The 16052-nt window shown below is 40.9% G+C and overlaps 1 protein-coding gene across 3 annotated transcripts in view; it reads right to left on the bottom strand.

The window, feature by feature from the left end:
* Positions 1–619: 619 nt before the first annotated feature.
* snx4 (sorting nexin 4) overlaps positions 620–16052 on the bottom strand; it is a 20925-nt gene continuing 5492 nt past the window's right edge. For 2 of the 3 annotated variants that reach the window (XM_080785725.1, XM_080785726.1), the window contains exons 6-14: positions 14663–14718; positions 14033–14105; positions 13712–13773; positions 13469–13534; positions 12617–12706; positions 12357–12456; positions 12032–12177; positions 6112–6226; positions 620–2790 (exon numbers count right to left, since the gene is read on the bottom strand). In XM_080785725.1, coding sequence (XP_080641851.1) covers positions 2743–2790; positions 6112–6226; positions 12032–12177; positions 12357–12456; positions 12617–12706; positions 13469–13534; positions 13712–13773; positions 14033–14105; positions 14663–14718 — 756 coding nt within the window. In that variant the 3' untranslated portion in view covers positions 620–2742. The remainder of the gene's footprint in view (positions 2791–6111; positions 6227–12031; positions 12178–12356; positions 12457–12616; positions 12707–13468; positions 13535–13711; positions 13774–14032; positions 14106–14662; positions 14719–16052) is intronic. The other variant, XM_080785727.1, reaches the window with a different exon arrangement.

The following is a 16052-nucleotide window of genomic DNA, read 5'->3' as shown; positions in this document are numbered from 1 at the left end:
CCTTCCACCAGATCAGTGATTTTCAAACTTTTTTTATAAAAAAAACCCCCTGTTTGATATGCATTATGCCACAGAGCCCTTGCAACAATATTTTCTTTCTGGGACCCTTAGTGTTAATTAGTGTGGCAACCAGACTACTATTGTTATTGTAAATGAGCGATACTTTGCCGCACTACTCCTCCCACAGTTTCTGCCGCACACACTCGAGCCATATGTCAAATTGACCGGCTTAATCGGGAATCGTGTGCTTGTATTTTGCTAAGAGATCCGTTGTATAGTTTAATTGATATTAATTATCATTTTTTGGAAGATAAATATCCTCCGAAGTAGTTATGCATGATCACAGGGGTGACGTGACATTGTAATTGGCTGGCAATATTAGTGGGAGGGGCCTATGTAAGCGACTGTGGCAACCACACTTTGCAATTTTGAAAAATTGCGACCTTTCTAGTTTACTCAGTATCAATTCTCTGAGTTGCAGACCGATAATGGTGCATTAAAGAATCATTTAGCTGGGAACCCACAGAGTATTACCCCCTGGGCTTCCTCACGCTGAGAACCAGTGCATTAGGCCTACTAGACGCCATCCACCCAAAATAAAACAAACTAGAAGCAGAAATTCCTTGGTGTAATGTAAAAGAGGAAAACAGTGTTTATTAGTGTCTTGGCACAGAAACATTAAAAGAAAAAGAAAAATATTCTCATGTTCATTATATATATATATATATATATATAAAAAAAAGAAAAGAAAAACATCTCAAAGCCCCAATCCAAGAGGAGTATATGGATTATGAATATTTACATAGAAGAATGTGTGGGTGGGGAATAAACTCTGTATAACTTTCAAGATACTACACTGTAAGTCAATCCATTTACACAACTTTCACTTATAAGCCTCTAATCTTTCTGCTTGAAAGAAAAAAGTATCACCAGGTCCGTATAGGGCACAACACATTTCCAGTGCCAATGATCAACAATGTGGTCAACCTTTTTCATTAAAAGTGGTTAAAACATGTCACTTGTGTTGTTTGCCCATATGACTTGCTCCTGTGAACAAAACGTGCTCCCCTGGACCTAGGAAATCTGGCACGGCACTAAGACGGTGAACACGAGCACATGACTAATACTAATTAAAAACTTTAAGGCAATTGACATTTCCCGAATAGACTCAAACAATCTGCATTCACATTCTCCCAACATGGCTCATAGCTGGAAACTCATCAAAACCTGCCTCCATTGTGAGGTTCAAATGAACCAGGCTCTACTGCATTTACAAGATGTGAGGTCAGGTCTCAAGTGACTGGGATGTGTCTCATGTAAGACTAAGAGTGTGTAGGCGTTTGGAGAGAATAACAACACACTACCAACAGACCTGCGGCATACTGGCAGTGGTTCTACAACTCCTCCCCACTAACCCATGGGCTGTACAACACAAGGAGTTGCAGTCAAGTCATAACAACTTTGGCACCCGCTCTTAACCCAATTTATACTTACTTAGTTCGATGCCAGTAAAATAGCACACCCATGCACAACTCAGGGTTAACTTAATACCAGCAAAATCAATCAACCATCTCACAACTTGGTTTTGAGAGGGGGGGGGGGTACATTTTCATGAAATTGTAATTCTCATTTGAAACCTAAGCTGGAAATATTTTAGGGGAGCCTTTGGTTTTGAGTCCTGAGAGAATGAATTCCAAACAGCTGGACTTCTCCCTGCATACTTAAACATGCATGTCTGTCATGGCTGGGAGATCTAGGAACTGTGGCACAAATCTGCAGGTCCGTGAGAACTCTCACAGACTACAAGCAAGTACATAACTCTGCAGCCTGTAAGCATTAGGATGGACCGTAATTTTAACTGAAAATGACAAGGCCTGTGTTTGAAATCCTTTTTCTGTTTATCTAGCAATACCAAAACATTGGGACTGCGCCAGCCATTTTACAAGATCTGTGATTTAAAATGAGCTGTGTAGAATTTCCTCTGAATACATAGTGTTATTATGAGTAGTGATAATGACCATCGTCAATTTAAAACTGAATGAAAGCAGCATTCTGGTCTGGTTTCTTTTTTACACTAAATTATATTATAGATATTTTCAGTGAAAATATGCACTAATTTCACTGTGAAATTAATGTGGAACTCTACAGTACATGTATAGCCTTTTTGAAAAAAGAAAAATAAAGTTTCAGCTTTTCTGAAATAATACAATTTGAAAGAGGGGTAGAACTGACCCACTGACTGAAGTACATTAATTCTTAATAGCCAATATAAATGTGAAATAATAAGGACAATGGTGTACTATATTTTCACAACACCATATGTTCAACAACAGCAATCTAGGTCTTGATCAAGCCTCATAAACAATGAATCTTGGGGATGCAGTAACTGTGCAACCACAGTGGAAAAAACATGTAAACAGAGGAACAGGTACCCTTACTGCAGGCAGCCGTGTGCTGTGCATGGTGAGTGGCATTGAAAAACAACGTAAATGAAAGAGGCAGAAATCAGCTCCACATTTTTTTTAAATGGATTTGACCTGGAATCATTGTGTGAGTGTCTCACTCTCAGTTAACTTACAATCAGCAAAGTGTACAAATTGAAGACAAAATCTGGGCGCCAATGATGCATTTCTACAGGACTCGGACTGTGGCTGGAAAAGTGGCTGACAGAGGGTCCCAGTCTAGTCAAAAGAAAGCTGATTGGTATTGACAGTTTGTTGAGCATCGGAAAGACTGATTGGCTCACATCTTGTTAAAACACTCCTTGGCATTGGACCAAACCTGGATTCCCTGTGAGAGTAAAGAGTGTGAGGAATAAAGTGAGTGACAGAGAGATGCACCAATACATAACAACCCAGAGGCTGAAACAATTCCTGTTATATATGTTAATGTTTAGAATATTTAGAACACTTTCCGGGGGTCTTTGTGTGTAATATGTGGTTTTAGATATTTTAGATTTTAGCAATGTCCATGATGTCATGGATACTGGGCTCACTTACTTCCTGGACTATGGCCCTCATTTATCAACCGTGTGTACGCCAAAATATGGGTGCACGCCGAAATTAGCATTTACCATTTCCGCCAAAGCTTGAAATTGAACTTGAGTAGGACAAAAAGTCACGTCTGGTCGGGAGCTGTCGTATGCTTTGTCCTGTTTTTCTGTCGTACACAAGCGGAGCAGCATCGTCTGAACTGCTGACACGCAGTCACAGGCATCTAAGCATATGTTTTCACTCCTAAAATGTTAATATAAAACTATGTATATACATGTAAAAAAAAGAAAAAGAAAAGAGATTCCCAACTTTACAAGTAATTAAATTTGCGCAATTAAAAATATAACATGTTTACAATGTATTAGTTTGTGCTTAATCTAACAGTGCTTTACTGGCCTTGTTAAGCGAGTGCACTTGTGAGATGATTTGGGAGCGCATGCGGCATGACATCAGATGCCTATATCACTGTACTGTCTGTGATATTATTAAAAAAAAGGCATAAATGGACTGCACGCCTTTATTTCCAAGTGACAATGACAAGCATACAGCTTGCCTATTTGCAATTGTAGCAGGCTATAGGCGTAAGGGGCTTAATCATTCACCATTTAAATAAGTGCTTTGACAGTTCAGATAAAAACGAGATCATTTTAGGGGGTCGGGAGGACGGGACCGCGGCGTGCGTCGCCAACACATACCAGCTGCAGCACAAATGCAAGCGGCAAGCCTTCATCCATATGTTTATGATTCGACATCAATGATCAAATCACTACAACGTTGATTATGACTGCCTTGACGACATGATAGCCTATCTCTCATGCAGGCATCACTCACCCACAGGACTTATCCCAGCAGTGCGCAGTCTCACGCCTTCGCCGTGCACTGCGCACGAATGGGTAAAATTAATATAGGCCAGCCTACAAACGTATTCCATTAATGGCGATGCGATGTCGATGTGTCATGTAGGTGCGTGCGTGCGTGCGTGCATGACAGCAAGGCAAGCGAGGAGAGAGGGAAACAGACAGGGTAGGCCTACAACTGTATTTAATTCATGCAGGTGTTCGTTCTTTATTTATTTAACAACACACCAGTTAGTTGGGCTTGCAAGTTGCGTGTGCGTCTGTGTGTGTGTGTGTGTATGAGAGAGGGGGGTGAGGCGACCATGGTTTCCAGGTCGTATTTGCAGTTGTTCATGTCGCAAAAACGAGGGCAAGGCTTGATTTCATAGGGCGTGTCAGATAGATTTCAGCCGTCACATTTATTAACGTCAGAACGAAATTAAGGAAGGATCAGCTGTTTGCGATCACTTTATAAATGCCGTGGCGACGTGGGTGTACTACGAAACCCACACTCGAATTTGGGGCAGATTTTACACTCAATTGATAAATGAGGGCCTATGTCTAGGACAAATAAAGAGGATAGAGCACAGAGGTGTGGCCCGGTCTCCTGCGGGAGGTTTGCACATGCTCAGTGTAAACAGGAACTGTGATGATGGAGTGTTCCAGCAGAGGTACTAGAGGTGCATGAGAGTTGCTGACCCTGAACTGAAATAATAAAAAGGATATTAAAAAAAAGAGAATAGTACAAAGTTGATTTTGTTTTAAAAAGTATATCAATTTCATAACTGTGGAAAAAAATGTTGTGTATAACAGACTGAAAGATAGAGGGATAAAGGACAAGTACATTTACTTAATGTTTTTGTATATTTTCCTTTCCATGTTCTTTAGTACATATGTCAAACTTTTATTTTTGTGAAATGACAAAGGAACATGGATACTGTTAATTCAAGTGCTGTGGATGATATAAAACATTTGAAAAGGGAAGGGTGACTGCTGTTTAATTCTCAACTGTTCTGGATCTCATTATTCACATCACAAGTTATGAGCTTTCTATCTAGCACCTCTGCTGGAACACTCCATCGTCGCAGTTCCTGTTTACACTGAGCATGTGCAAACCTCCCGCAGGAGACTGGGCCACACCTCTGTGCACCTTCCTCTTTATTTTTCCTAGGACTATGTTTCTCAGTAAAGCTGTAACCACATCTACCAGAGCTGCAGAAGTTTTCTCTGTCGGCCAGCTTCTTTTCCGGTTTAAACAGCTGGTGGATGGAAATTAAGCTCCACCCCCAGCGTTTCAAGGAATCTGGCCGTCGTGGCAACCTGCCGTGTGGGTGGAGTTTAATTTCCATCCACCAGCTGTCTAAAAAGCCGGAAAAGAAGCTGACCGACAGAGAAAACGTCTGAGGTTGTCGGCTCAGGTGTGGAAACACTGTAAGGCAGCCCTCACCCTATCCACAAGGATAGGGGGGACCAAAGCATTATGGAAATTGTGCACCAAAGCATTATGGGAATTGTAGTCCCGGAAGTGAGTGAGCCCAGTGCCCATGACATCATGGACACTGGTAAAATCTAAAACCCACATATTACACACAAAAACCCCAGGAAAGTGTTCTAAATCTTGTTCTAAATCTATTTTTTGTGTCCCTTTAAGTGGCTTATGGCCAGCCTAATTAACAGTGGATTGTGCCTTCTGCCTGCACTATTCATCATACTATAATTCTAACAATGTCTGAATGAATGAATGAATGTCTGAATGTCAGAAACAGCGCGTTCTCATCATTGCCTGCACCAATCATTCCCACTTTTCACACAGGCATGGACCATAATTATATGGAGGGCGTAACGGAGCCCTTTTTTCGATTTGACACATTAATGATTGATAATTAATTTATTAGTGAATAAAAAATGCGCCCGGGCGCAGTACCCCCAGCGGCCACAAGGGGGGGGGGGGGGGGGGGGGGGGGAAATATCTCACAACGGGTAAGGGCTAGTATGTTTAATTCATCATTTTAATGCCAATATAAAAATCTGTGATATACACACTACATCTCATTCTCACACAACAATCCTATAGTATTAGACACTCAGTCCTGATGGTGGCAGTAAAGTCACCATTATGCCGATTTTGACCAAATAGAGCCACTGAAGTTATTTAGCTCTACATGTACATGTCATACTCAACTGGGGGTGGGAAAGAAATGACATAAGAGCAAAAGGCCCCCTTGTGAATATGGTCAATTACACAGACAGCCAGAACACACAGATACACACACATGCCGTACCTTCTTACACATGCTGATCTGCATAATGGCATAGCTGATTAGTGCCTCTCTCAAATCACCGTCCTTCTGTTCTTTGAAGCGCTCTATGTCCTCCCAGGCTGTTCGCACAAACTCCCTGAAGAAACAAAAAACACATAGTGTCACTGTTTGCTTATTTCAGTTGAATATGAATAGAAGCATGTAACCTACATTATCTGGCCTAAACTGAAACTAAATCAATAATCTTAATTTATTCATAGGCTTGTGCCATCTCTTTTCTATTTCCATACCAGTATTATGATTTGCGGCCTTTAAAGGACAACTTTAGTTTTTTTTTTCAACCAAGGTTCATGTTTTAGGTTGTTATTAGAGAAAGGAAAGGTGAGTGTTTTATTTTCATTTGCAGCTTTCTTTCGTTTTAGGGATTTAGCTGTTTTTCACAGGGGGGCGGGGGCATTCGAACATGAGGTTAAATATGTATTTTTTTTACAAAATGTTATAGCGATTTATTATTTACTATAGTCCTACTAATACATATTTATCCCCATGCTCGAATGCTCCCACCTCCTATCAGAAACAGCTAAAATCCCTAAACGAAAGAAAGCAGCAAATTAAATACAATTAACACTCATCTTTTACTTTCTCTAATAACAAGCTAAAACATGAACCTTGGTTGAAAAAAACTAAAGTTGTCCTTTAAACATTATGCTGATATATGATCAGTTGATCTGGGCGGCGGGAGTAGGTGTCAAATATGGTAATGTCTTAGACACCCTGAGTGGCAAGGACGGAGTTCTCCGTTCAATCAATTAGTAACACCGCTGCAGTCATTCATTTAGAATATCACCACACGATGCGAGACCTCAACGTCAGTCTCCTGCCCCATGGAACCTCTCCCTCCGATACAGAGCTACATTATAAACGGTTATGGCACATTAAATAATAATTATGTTGGTATTGTTGGTATCCTTTGAAGCAACAGATGTTTTCTAATGGTCAGGTTGTTCTGGAATTGCTGCCCCAACCCTGTGGAATGCAGTATGCACTCCCCAAAACGCTCTCATTCCACCGTTTTCATTGATTTTATTCCTTCGTTTAGTGTTCCCCCTAATAAAGTTGGTTTTATTTGTTTTCTCATGCCACCCATGTAAAGCATATTTGAGTATTCATATAGACTACCTGCAGTGCTGCACTTGTTTTAAACAAGATGTTTTAAACAAGTTGTTGAAAAGGGGAGGTGCCGGGAATGAGGAAGTTGTGATGTAATTTGCATCACAGCGAAATGTTGCGCAATAACAGTGTGTCTGACAAAAGTTATATTTGTACAGTAAATATGGCAGTTGTGGGGAAGCGATGTAGTGCATATGGATTCGGGTGGCGTGCAGGATTTTTTTGTGCATGGAGAGATGTGTGCTAACGGAGTGGTTTGGTAGGAGAAGGAGCACGGATAAACGGCCATGTGCTTGTGTACCCCCTGTCTATTAGGGTAGAAGGATGTTTGCATGTTAAAATTGTGTTTTGAGTCGGAGGCGTTGGGTCCCAAAACGCAACTCGGTCAAGTCAATGGACTCATGTACGACTTGGGCCATTTGTGTACCAAAGTGTCTTGTTTCCAGCAAGCCGTTCTCGTCTCAAAATATTTAACTTTGGGCGATTAGATAACAAGGCCAGACGTGAACACGCAGCTCAGAATAGACACTCAGCACCTGGTCACACTGTTGATGTTTCCTGCATAGTGTAAATACAGGGTGCTCGGATTGAAAACAATGTAGGCTGTAGTGATGTGCGGGCCGGCCCGCTGCCCGCAGGCCAAGGTCAAGATTTCAGCAATTATCGTGGGGTGGGCAGAGTGGGTCAACAGTCAACACATGGGAAAAGAAAAGAAAAAGCATTCTGGTACTTTCTCCCTCTCCTGTTTTGTCTCTCTCTCTCTCTCGTAGCGCCACATAAGCATATGAACAATTAACAATAGTATATAAATTATATACAAAATATTTGGTTATTTTATTGTATTTGAGGTCTCCTACATCTGCTGACATCGAGTAGGCTAGAAAGATAATGACACCAGCCATCTTGCAACTGACTGTGCTTAATGGTTGATCAGAGGATAACATTTGTTTTTAATTAATATGGTTTGATTTCTTTGAAAAAGCATTAGCATTTAAGGATTTTCACAAGAAAGTCCAGGAACTTATTTCAATTGATGTGAAGACTGTGAGACAGGGAAGCGTTTCTTTTGATCATAATTGTATGCTTATGTGACGCTGAAAAATAAATATGATCGATACAATCCTCGCGATTATTTGTAAGAGACACAAGTAGTAAAAGCCTAGGCCTACTATGGCATACACCCCCTGACCAAGAACAGTGGATTTAGTTTAGTTAGCCATATGAAATGTAGGCTATAGTGTGTGTGTGTGTGTATATATATATATATATATATATATACTTTTTAGTGTGGTTGCCCTAACAGGGCAACCAGACTATTGTTATTGTAAATGAGCGATACTTTGCTGCACTACTCCTCCCACAGTTTTCTGCCGCACACACTCAAGCCATATGTCAAATTGACCGGCTTCATCGGGAATCGTGTGCTTGTATTTTGCTAAGAGATCCGTTGTATAGTTTAATTGATATTAATTAATTAGTTCTCCATAGACTTATAATGGGGAAATCAAAGACTAAATGTAAGTATTTTTTTCCATTGGAGAGTGGAGACTGTAAGTGCCATATTTACAAGACTTGGGAGGGAGGTTCATAATAATTATGAAAATTAATTGAAAAGGAATTACATCAGTCGGCCTCATGGTGGCGCTATAACAGCCCACTTTACATTTTTCCCTATAACTCTTGAACCGTAAGTCGTACAATCAAATTTTCTTTTTCCATGGATTCTTTTGGTCATGATGCATTTCCACATATAGGCCACGCCCATTTTCGTCAGGAAATAAATTCCTGCTAATTTGAATTTTCTCCAAAACACACTTTTGGCTTCTCCTCCTACAGATTTTGTAAATGTATTGGAAATTGGAGTCAAGTAAAGTACAAATACCTCAAAATAGTACTTAAGTACAGTATTTGAGTAAATGTACTTATTTACTTTCCACCACTGGGTTAACGGCAGGAGGATGAGTTAACAAAACGTCAACAAAGAGAGAAGTATATGACCAAGCTGTCTGTCTGATGACAAAAAAGATTACAAAAGAAAGGAGAGAGAAGTATGACTAAGACACAGAAGTGGTCAATGTTATCTTCAACTTCATATTGACATCTGTTGTCCAGATCATATCTCGCTGCAGTGCGGAATCATTCAGGCCGCGGTAGTCAAGTCATACACCCAGCCAGGCCATCCTATCCCTTTACCCACACACGTGTACGTTTGGATTACAACAGAGCCATAGAGTATATAGACAGAGTTGCGACATTGAGGGCGCAGAAAACAGCCCGGTCATGTACTCACGCGAGCCCTATCGACTACAATACATTCCGTATTTCAAATCTCTGTTTTTATGCCAAATATTGCGATATCGATACGATATACGATATTACCGTTAAAATGTCATATTCTACATTTTAAGTGTTGCAACACTTACATACATACACGCACGCACACGTGTGAGGATTGAAAAACCATAAAACCTGGGTGATCTATTCTACTGTATGCTATCAAATTGTATGTTTATTCACGCAGCATAGTACTGTACAGTATATTGGTGTTTTAAGAAGTATGTTATACTTTAGCTATTGAAAAGTAGCAGATCTACAAGCTCATAACGAGGCACCGAGTGCCATGCTACGAGCTTGCAGGTCTGCTATTTTTGAAAAATCGTGAAAATGTGTTGCAAATCTTTGAATATATATTCTGTCAGAGCGATCGTTTTTAACTCAATCTTTGCTTCATGGGGGGTCCCTGGAACAACATATTTTCAGATGGGGGTCGGCGGCCAATTACATATATTTTTGGGGTCCTTGACATGAAAAACTTTAAGAATGACTGACATAGAAACATAGGGTTTTCAGAAAACTGACATTTGCAGAAATGTCTTCAGGTCTAAATGGGACCGGACCACATGTCCATGATATAATCTACTGCACCACGGATATGTCAACATGAAGTTGAAATAGTTCTCTCTTTTTGTATCTTTTTGTCATCAGTTTCCTCCTTTAAGTGAAAGAAAAGTAGTGTCAAAATATATTTTGTATATTCGGTTTCAAAACAGGCCGTATAGTAGCTTTTCGTGCTGGGGCCCTTTACCGTTTTACCGTTTGTCGAAAAACATGATTTTTGGAAGATAAATATCCTCCGAAGTAGTTATGCATGATCACAGGGGTGACGTGACATTGTAATTGGCAATTTGGCAATTTTGAAAAATTGCGACCTTTCTAGTTTTTAAATTGTTTTAGTTAAACTCAAAAGACAAGGATAAAAAATCACTGCGTAATGACAAGCGCAGGTGACGATCCTTTGATCATTTCGTTGTAGATTAGAAGTAGTAGTAGTAGATTGTAGATTAGAAGTAGAAGAATAGTAGTAGTATTGACTGAACCTACTGTATGGCTTGGCATGAGAGGCATTGAACATGAACTTGGATTTTGAACCTGAGATAATTCCAAGAGGATCATGGCATGAGTAACAACGGAAAATTAGCAGCTGCGATGATGAAAATTGTTGGGAAAAACAGCCGTTTGTTGAAAAGCTGGTCATTAGGCTACGTTTTTGCGGTTGGGAGACAGGACGGGACGGATCGTTGATTTATATATAAAACCCTGACGTGCATCACTAGCAGGCAGTATATTCCTGTAGCCTACATGCAAGGCAAGAGGGGGGAACTGATATTGTCCATATCATTGACTTTTGCAATACAGTATATCCCACATCTATAGAGCGTCGCAGTCCCGCCCCCTTTCATGACGACGCCAGGCCCAGGAAATAATTCCCAATGCATTTTTCCTATAGACATTTCAAAAAGTATTTATTTAAAGACCTTTAAAGCGTCGTACGAAGCCAACTCGAGTCGTGACAAATCATGACAACAAACACAATATTTTGGACCTAACAAATAATTACAAAGAAGAAAAGTGTTTTTTTCCTTCTAATTATTTGTTCGGCCCAAAACATTGTGTTTATTGTCATGATTTGTCACGACAAGAGTTGGCTTTGTCCGTGGCGTAAACGTCTTTAAATAAATACTTTTTGAAAAGTCTATGAGGAAAATGAACGGGGAATTCTTTTCCGGGTCTCTCGAGGGGGTGGGACTGTGACGCTCTATACAACGATGACGATATATCGATCAGACCTACTTGATGTACAACTACACTCCCCTGGACATGAGCATGTGGCAGGGACTTACTCCAAATCCAACCCTTGATTCTGAGTGACGGGCACGAGGGAATTGGTATAGTCTTTGATATGAACCCCAACTTCGCAGGGCAGATATTGTTACCACAAGGCCACTGAGCTGTAGGGGCTCCATTTTCGTCACCGCTAAACCCCTTATCCCTAAACTTCTTTGCCTTTTTTTACTATTTTGAAAAACATTTTTGAATAGTTCAACTAGCCAATCTACATTGACACGTTGTGAGCTTGTAGACTGGCCATTTTAACTATTCAAAATGTTTAGCAAAATAGTTTAAAAAAAATCACACCCGTGTGAACCGAGTGGTGCAACTCCCCTCTCCCCCCTCCTCTCCTCTCTCTCTTTCTCTCATTAACAGGCAGTGCAGCACTGGCACAACAGCGCCCCTACTGGTACTCATAGTCATACTGGTTCTCATAGCCACATAGGTAGGTAGGTAGGTAGGTAGGTTAACGTCACATAGGTGAACAAGGACATTGCTGTTCCTTGGAGTGGTTGCACCACTCAAAAAGGCAAAGAAGTTTAGGGATAAGGGGTTTAGCGGTGACGAAACTGGAGCACTAGGTCTACTGTATGTGTCTTACTGGGACTCAATGTTCTTCTCTTTGAGGGCCTCCTCTCCCTCCTGGATGCCTTGTTCCAGGGCTGCAACCCTGCTCTCCCTCTGCTCTTGGCTCTCCTGGCCAAAGATCTTACTGGTCATCCCCTTTAGAGAGAACACACGTACCGTCTACACACAAACGTGTGCACACACGCACACACAAAGACACTAGTTAGTTAAGATACCGAACACTATCAAAATCTTAACCAACTGTGAAAATTATCTTTGCATGTTCAGGTACATTTACTAAATGTGAATGAAATATGAGTGTGTGTACGCGTAAAGGAGAGTGTCTCCCTGTGTCTCACCCCGGTCACCAGTTCCTCTCTCTGTTGTTTCTTGCTGACCAGGTCCTGAGCTACCGTTTCCAGCTCATACTGGATCAACTCATGCTTCCTACAAACAGACCTGTACACAAACACACCTTGTCTGAAGTGTTTTGGTTACGTGGGAATTAATCTACCCATCTATAGCACATACTGTAGCTCTTTCATGCCTATGAGCAGGTGATCGTTTTTGGCTTAGATTCATAATGGTAAAGGTATGTTCACCAAACAGACACACACACCTGAGTGAGTCGGTGTAGAAGAGATATTCTTTCAGTTGGTCAGCATAGTGTTCCTCTTCCTCCAGGATGTCATCTACTGATGCAGCATATCTGAACACAAACAGACACAATGCTTAAAGCAGTGTCTGTGTATACACGTGAACGCAATCACAATCACAACACATAAAGCAGTGTCTGTGTATAGTGCACACACAGAATCCTTTTTGCACAAAAGGCAACAGATTATTAATGTACAGTAGTGTGAAACTTGCATGCACATCCCCACTAGGCCAAGGAAGAACTACCACCCATAACTTTCCAAATCTCCTTTAATAACATAAATGGCATCATAATCTGCTCAGCTCAACCACAGTAGGCAGCCTACACAGATTGATGCAACCCAGGGTACTGGCTGGCCATAGGTTAGTACACAAATTTTTATTAAGGAAGTCAATCAACGCAGACTGCGTAAGGTTCACTGTCGAGAACAGCACGGACATCGCTGACACACAGATAGTGTCTGGTAGGTTTAAGTTAGGTCATGTAGCCAGCCTGGGGAAAAGGAGGCTGTAAACCTTATGGGAAACATCTCTGATTGCCCATTTTCCTCTGAAGTTGTGTAGTTATATTATGTCACACATGTTGTTCTTTGTATCCCAATCTGTGCATAATGGATTGCTTGGATTGCACAGTTGCTTGCATTTCGAATGATTTAGCTGCTGTAGAATTAGAATTTGTTTCGCAAAGTTTACATGCAATTTCATAGTTGTACTTCTTTGTGAAATGGTCGCAAACTAAGCTATGCTTGTGCGTTTAATTTTCAATTTGTGCGTGCGTGTGTGTGTGTGTGTGTGTGTGTGTGTGCGTCCTTACGTGTCCATATGGTGACCTGCACTCTGCAGTCCATCTCCCATCTCCTTCTCTATAGCGCTCCACTCACTGGTTAACAAAGACAAATTGTACAGAACACAGCTAACTGGTAAACAAACAATTATAATAGTAAAGTCAGCCATGGTAAACTGTAACACAGCTAGAATTTTGCTCATAACTTGAAATGACCAACTAACAAAATGATCTGGCAATGCAAGACTAGCTATGTGGTGGTATGTTTCCTACCTGAAGACACGGCCGTAGTTGCCATGGACCTTGTAAACACCATACATCCTGTCTGCTACTCTCTGGGACAGACAGAAACCAGTAGCTAAGCATAGGGATCCTACATAGCCTTTGTTACTCTCATAGAGACATTACAAAAAGCGATTATAAACACACATCTCTGTAGTCTATTTGTGCTATTCTTCAGTAATGTGTGTTTGCATGATCCACATTTGTATAGGACAAACAACCAAGACGAGATGCAAATTTACTAAACAGGCAGTAAGCTGTAAAGTAAGAGTGTGTACTGTAGTGTATAGTATGAGTGTCCTTAGTACTCACCGCTCGCACCCGGAGTAGCTGGGCAATGACGGTGTTCATTTCATCACTATATTGTTTTAGGTCTGTGAATCGCCTGAAAAAGGAGAAAAAACACACACACACACACACACACACACACACACACACACACACACACACACACACACACACACACACACACACACACACACACACACACACACACACACACACACACACACACACACACACACACACACACACACACACACACACACACACACACACACACACACTAAAATAAAATATTTACATATATATATAGTGTGTATGTGTTTGCAGCAGTTCTTATATTTACAGGACATAATTCATGTTTTTACTGTACTAAAACTTTATACTGTAGCAAGACTGGTTCCATTTCATATAATTATCAAATAAATTACACAGAACTCATACTAATAACGATTTCATAACTACGCTCTTACGATAATGCTGAACTCTATGGCTAATCTCCCTCCCCGTCTGTAATGTGCATTAAATCAACCCTTTGATCATATTAAGCTACAATCTAATAACCAAAACGAGATGATAATTAAGTCAATCTGATGTTTGAAGGGAGGAAATGAAATCATCTTGTTAGTGGGTGTACAGTAGGGTATGCTGTTCACATACTTGTCCGGGTTCTTGACTCTGAACATGGCATTTAGAGACTTTAGCCTGGAGTCAACCTGTTAAGAGAAAACATGTGCACGCACGCACACACACGCACAGTGTTGGTTTCATTTTGCAAACAGTCTACAGTTGAACTGCATCTCTAAACACCAATATGGGCCAAAGACCAGATTTTAACTAAATAAACAGCCCTTGGTTTAGTTCAAACCTAACTACGGAATTGTTTTGAATTAATGCTGAATGGTGGTTAACCATAACCATCTACCCGCCAGGATTTATTAATAACTTTGATATAATTCACGCCAGCATTTCCCCCCATTCAACCCTTATTTTGAAGACCACAGCGTCAGCCGGGGAATAAATCTTGTTTTGACCAGAAATACCATCTGGGACAAGGAATTGGAGATAAATGAGATTGAAAGAAACAGATAGAATGGGTGCGGACTGCAGGTGCACGAGAAATTCAAGGTGGCGCACTCCAGTCTTGTTGACATCATCAGCTAGCAACCCAATGCTAACATGAGTAGCATTACACTTGATCAATTAAAAGCACTATAAAAGACCAATTGCCATTGATCTACAGCAATGGTGCAAAGTGTAGTATTTATTAATTGACGTTAAATGTGTTAAGAGTTAATTCAAAACAGTTCCATAGTTTCAGTTACTACTGAAAATGAATAGAGACACAAGTATATACTGTAGGGCAGGGGTGCCCATTACGTCGATCGCGGTCGATCAGTCGATCGCAAGCGCTGCGCAGGTATACCGCTTGGCCCTGTCATGAAAAAAAGAAAAAAAAATCCTCGCCTCGGGCAGGCAGCGGCGGCTTAAAAACCCCCCACAATGCAGTGCCTTGTTTTCAAGTGTGGGGAACGTCGGGTCTGTTCTGTTGTTAAACAAACAAATTAAAAGGATATCTATGCATCATTGTTCATATAGCAAGATGCGCGCGGCAAAGAAGCCTAAAACATATCACTTCCATGCAGAGTGGGAAGAAGATTATTTTTTCACGATGTCACATTCCAAGTCCAACTGCGTTTGCCTTACTCGAGCCCATCGCTACATTCATGTGCTTCCCATTCAGAAGCTGATGTTGATTCCATTGCCTCGAAAATAGCAACACTTTTTAACATGAACTCTTCCGCGTTGGAGAATGAGATCATGGCACTGCAGGCTGACATACAGTTAAAGTTGCGCGCCCGCGATGGAGAGTTTTGGAGCTTACTCGTGGAGGAAAAGTATCCAAACATCAGGACTTGTGCAGCCTCGCTCACAGCGTTATTTGGCTCCACATATTTATGTGAATCAGCGTTTTCCCACATGAAGATAATTAAGTCCAAATATCGTTCCACGTTGACGGACGATCATTTGGAGGCCTGTTTAAGACTAG

This window comes from Protomyctophum bolini, assembly GCF_963924005.1.
Source record: "Protomyctophum bolini genome assembly, chromosome: 16".
Lineage (NCBI taxonomy): Eukaryota > Metazoa > Chordata > Actinopteri > Myctophiformes > Myctophidae > Protomyctophum > Protomyctophum bolini.
This window is presented reverse-complemented; position numbering and strand designations above follow the sequence as displayed.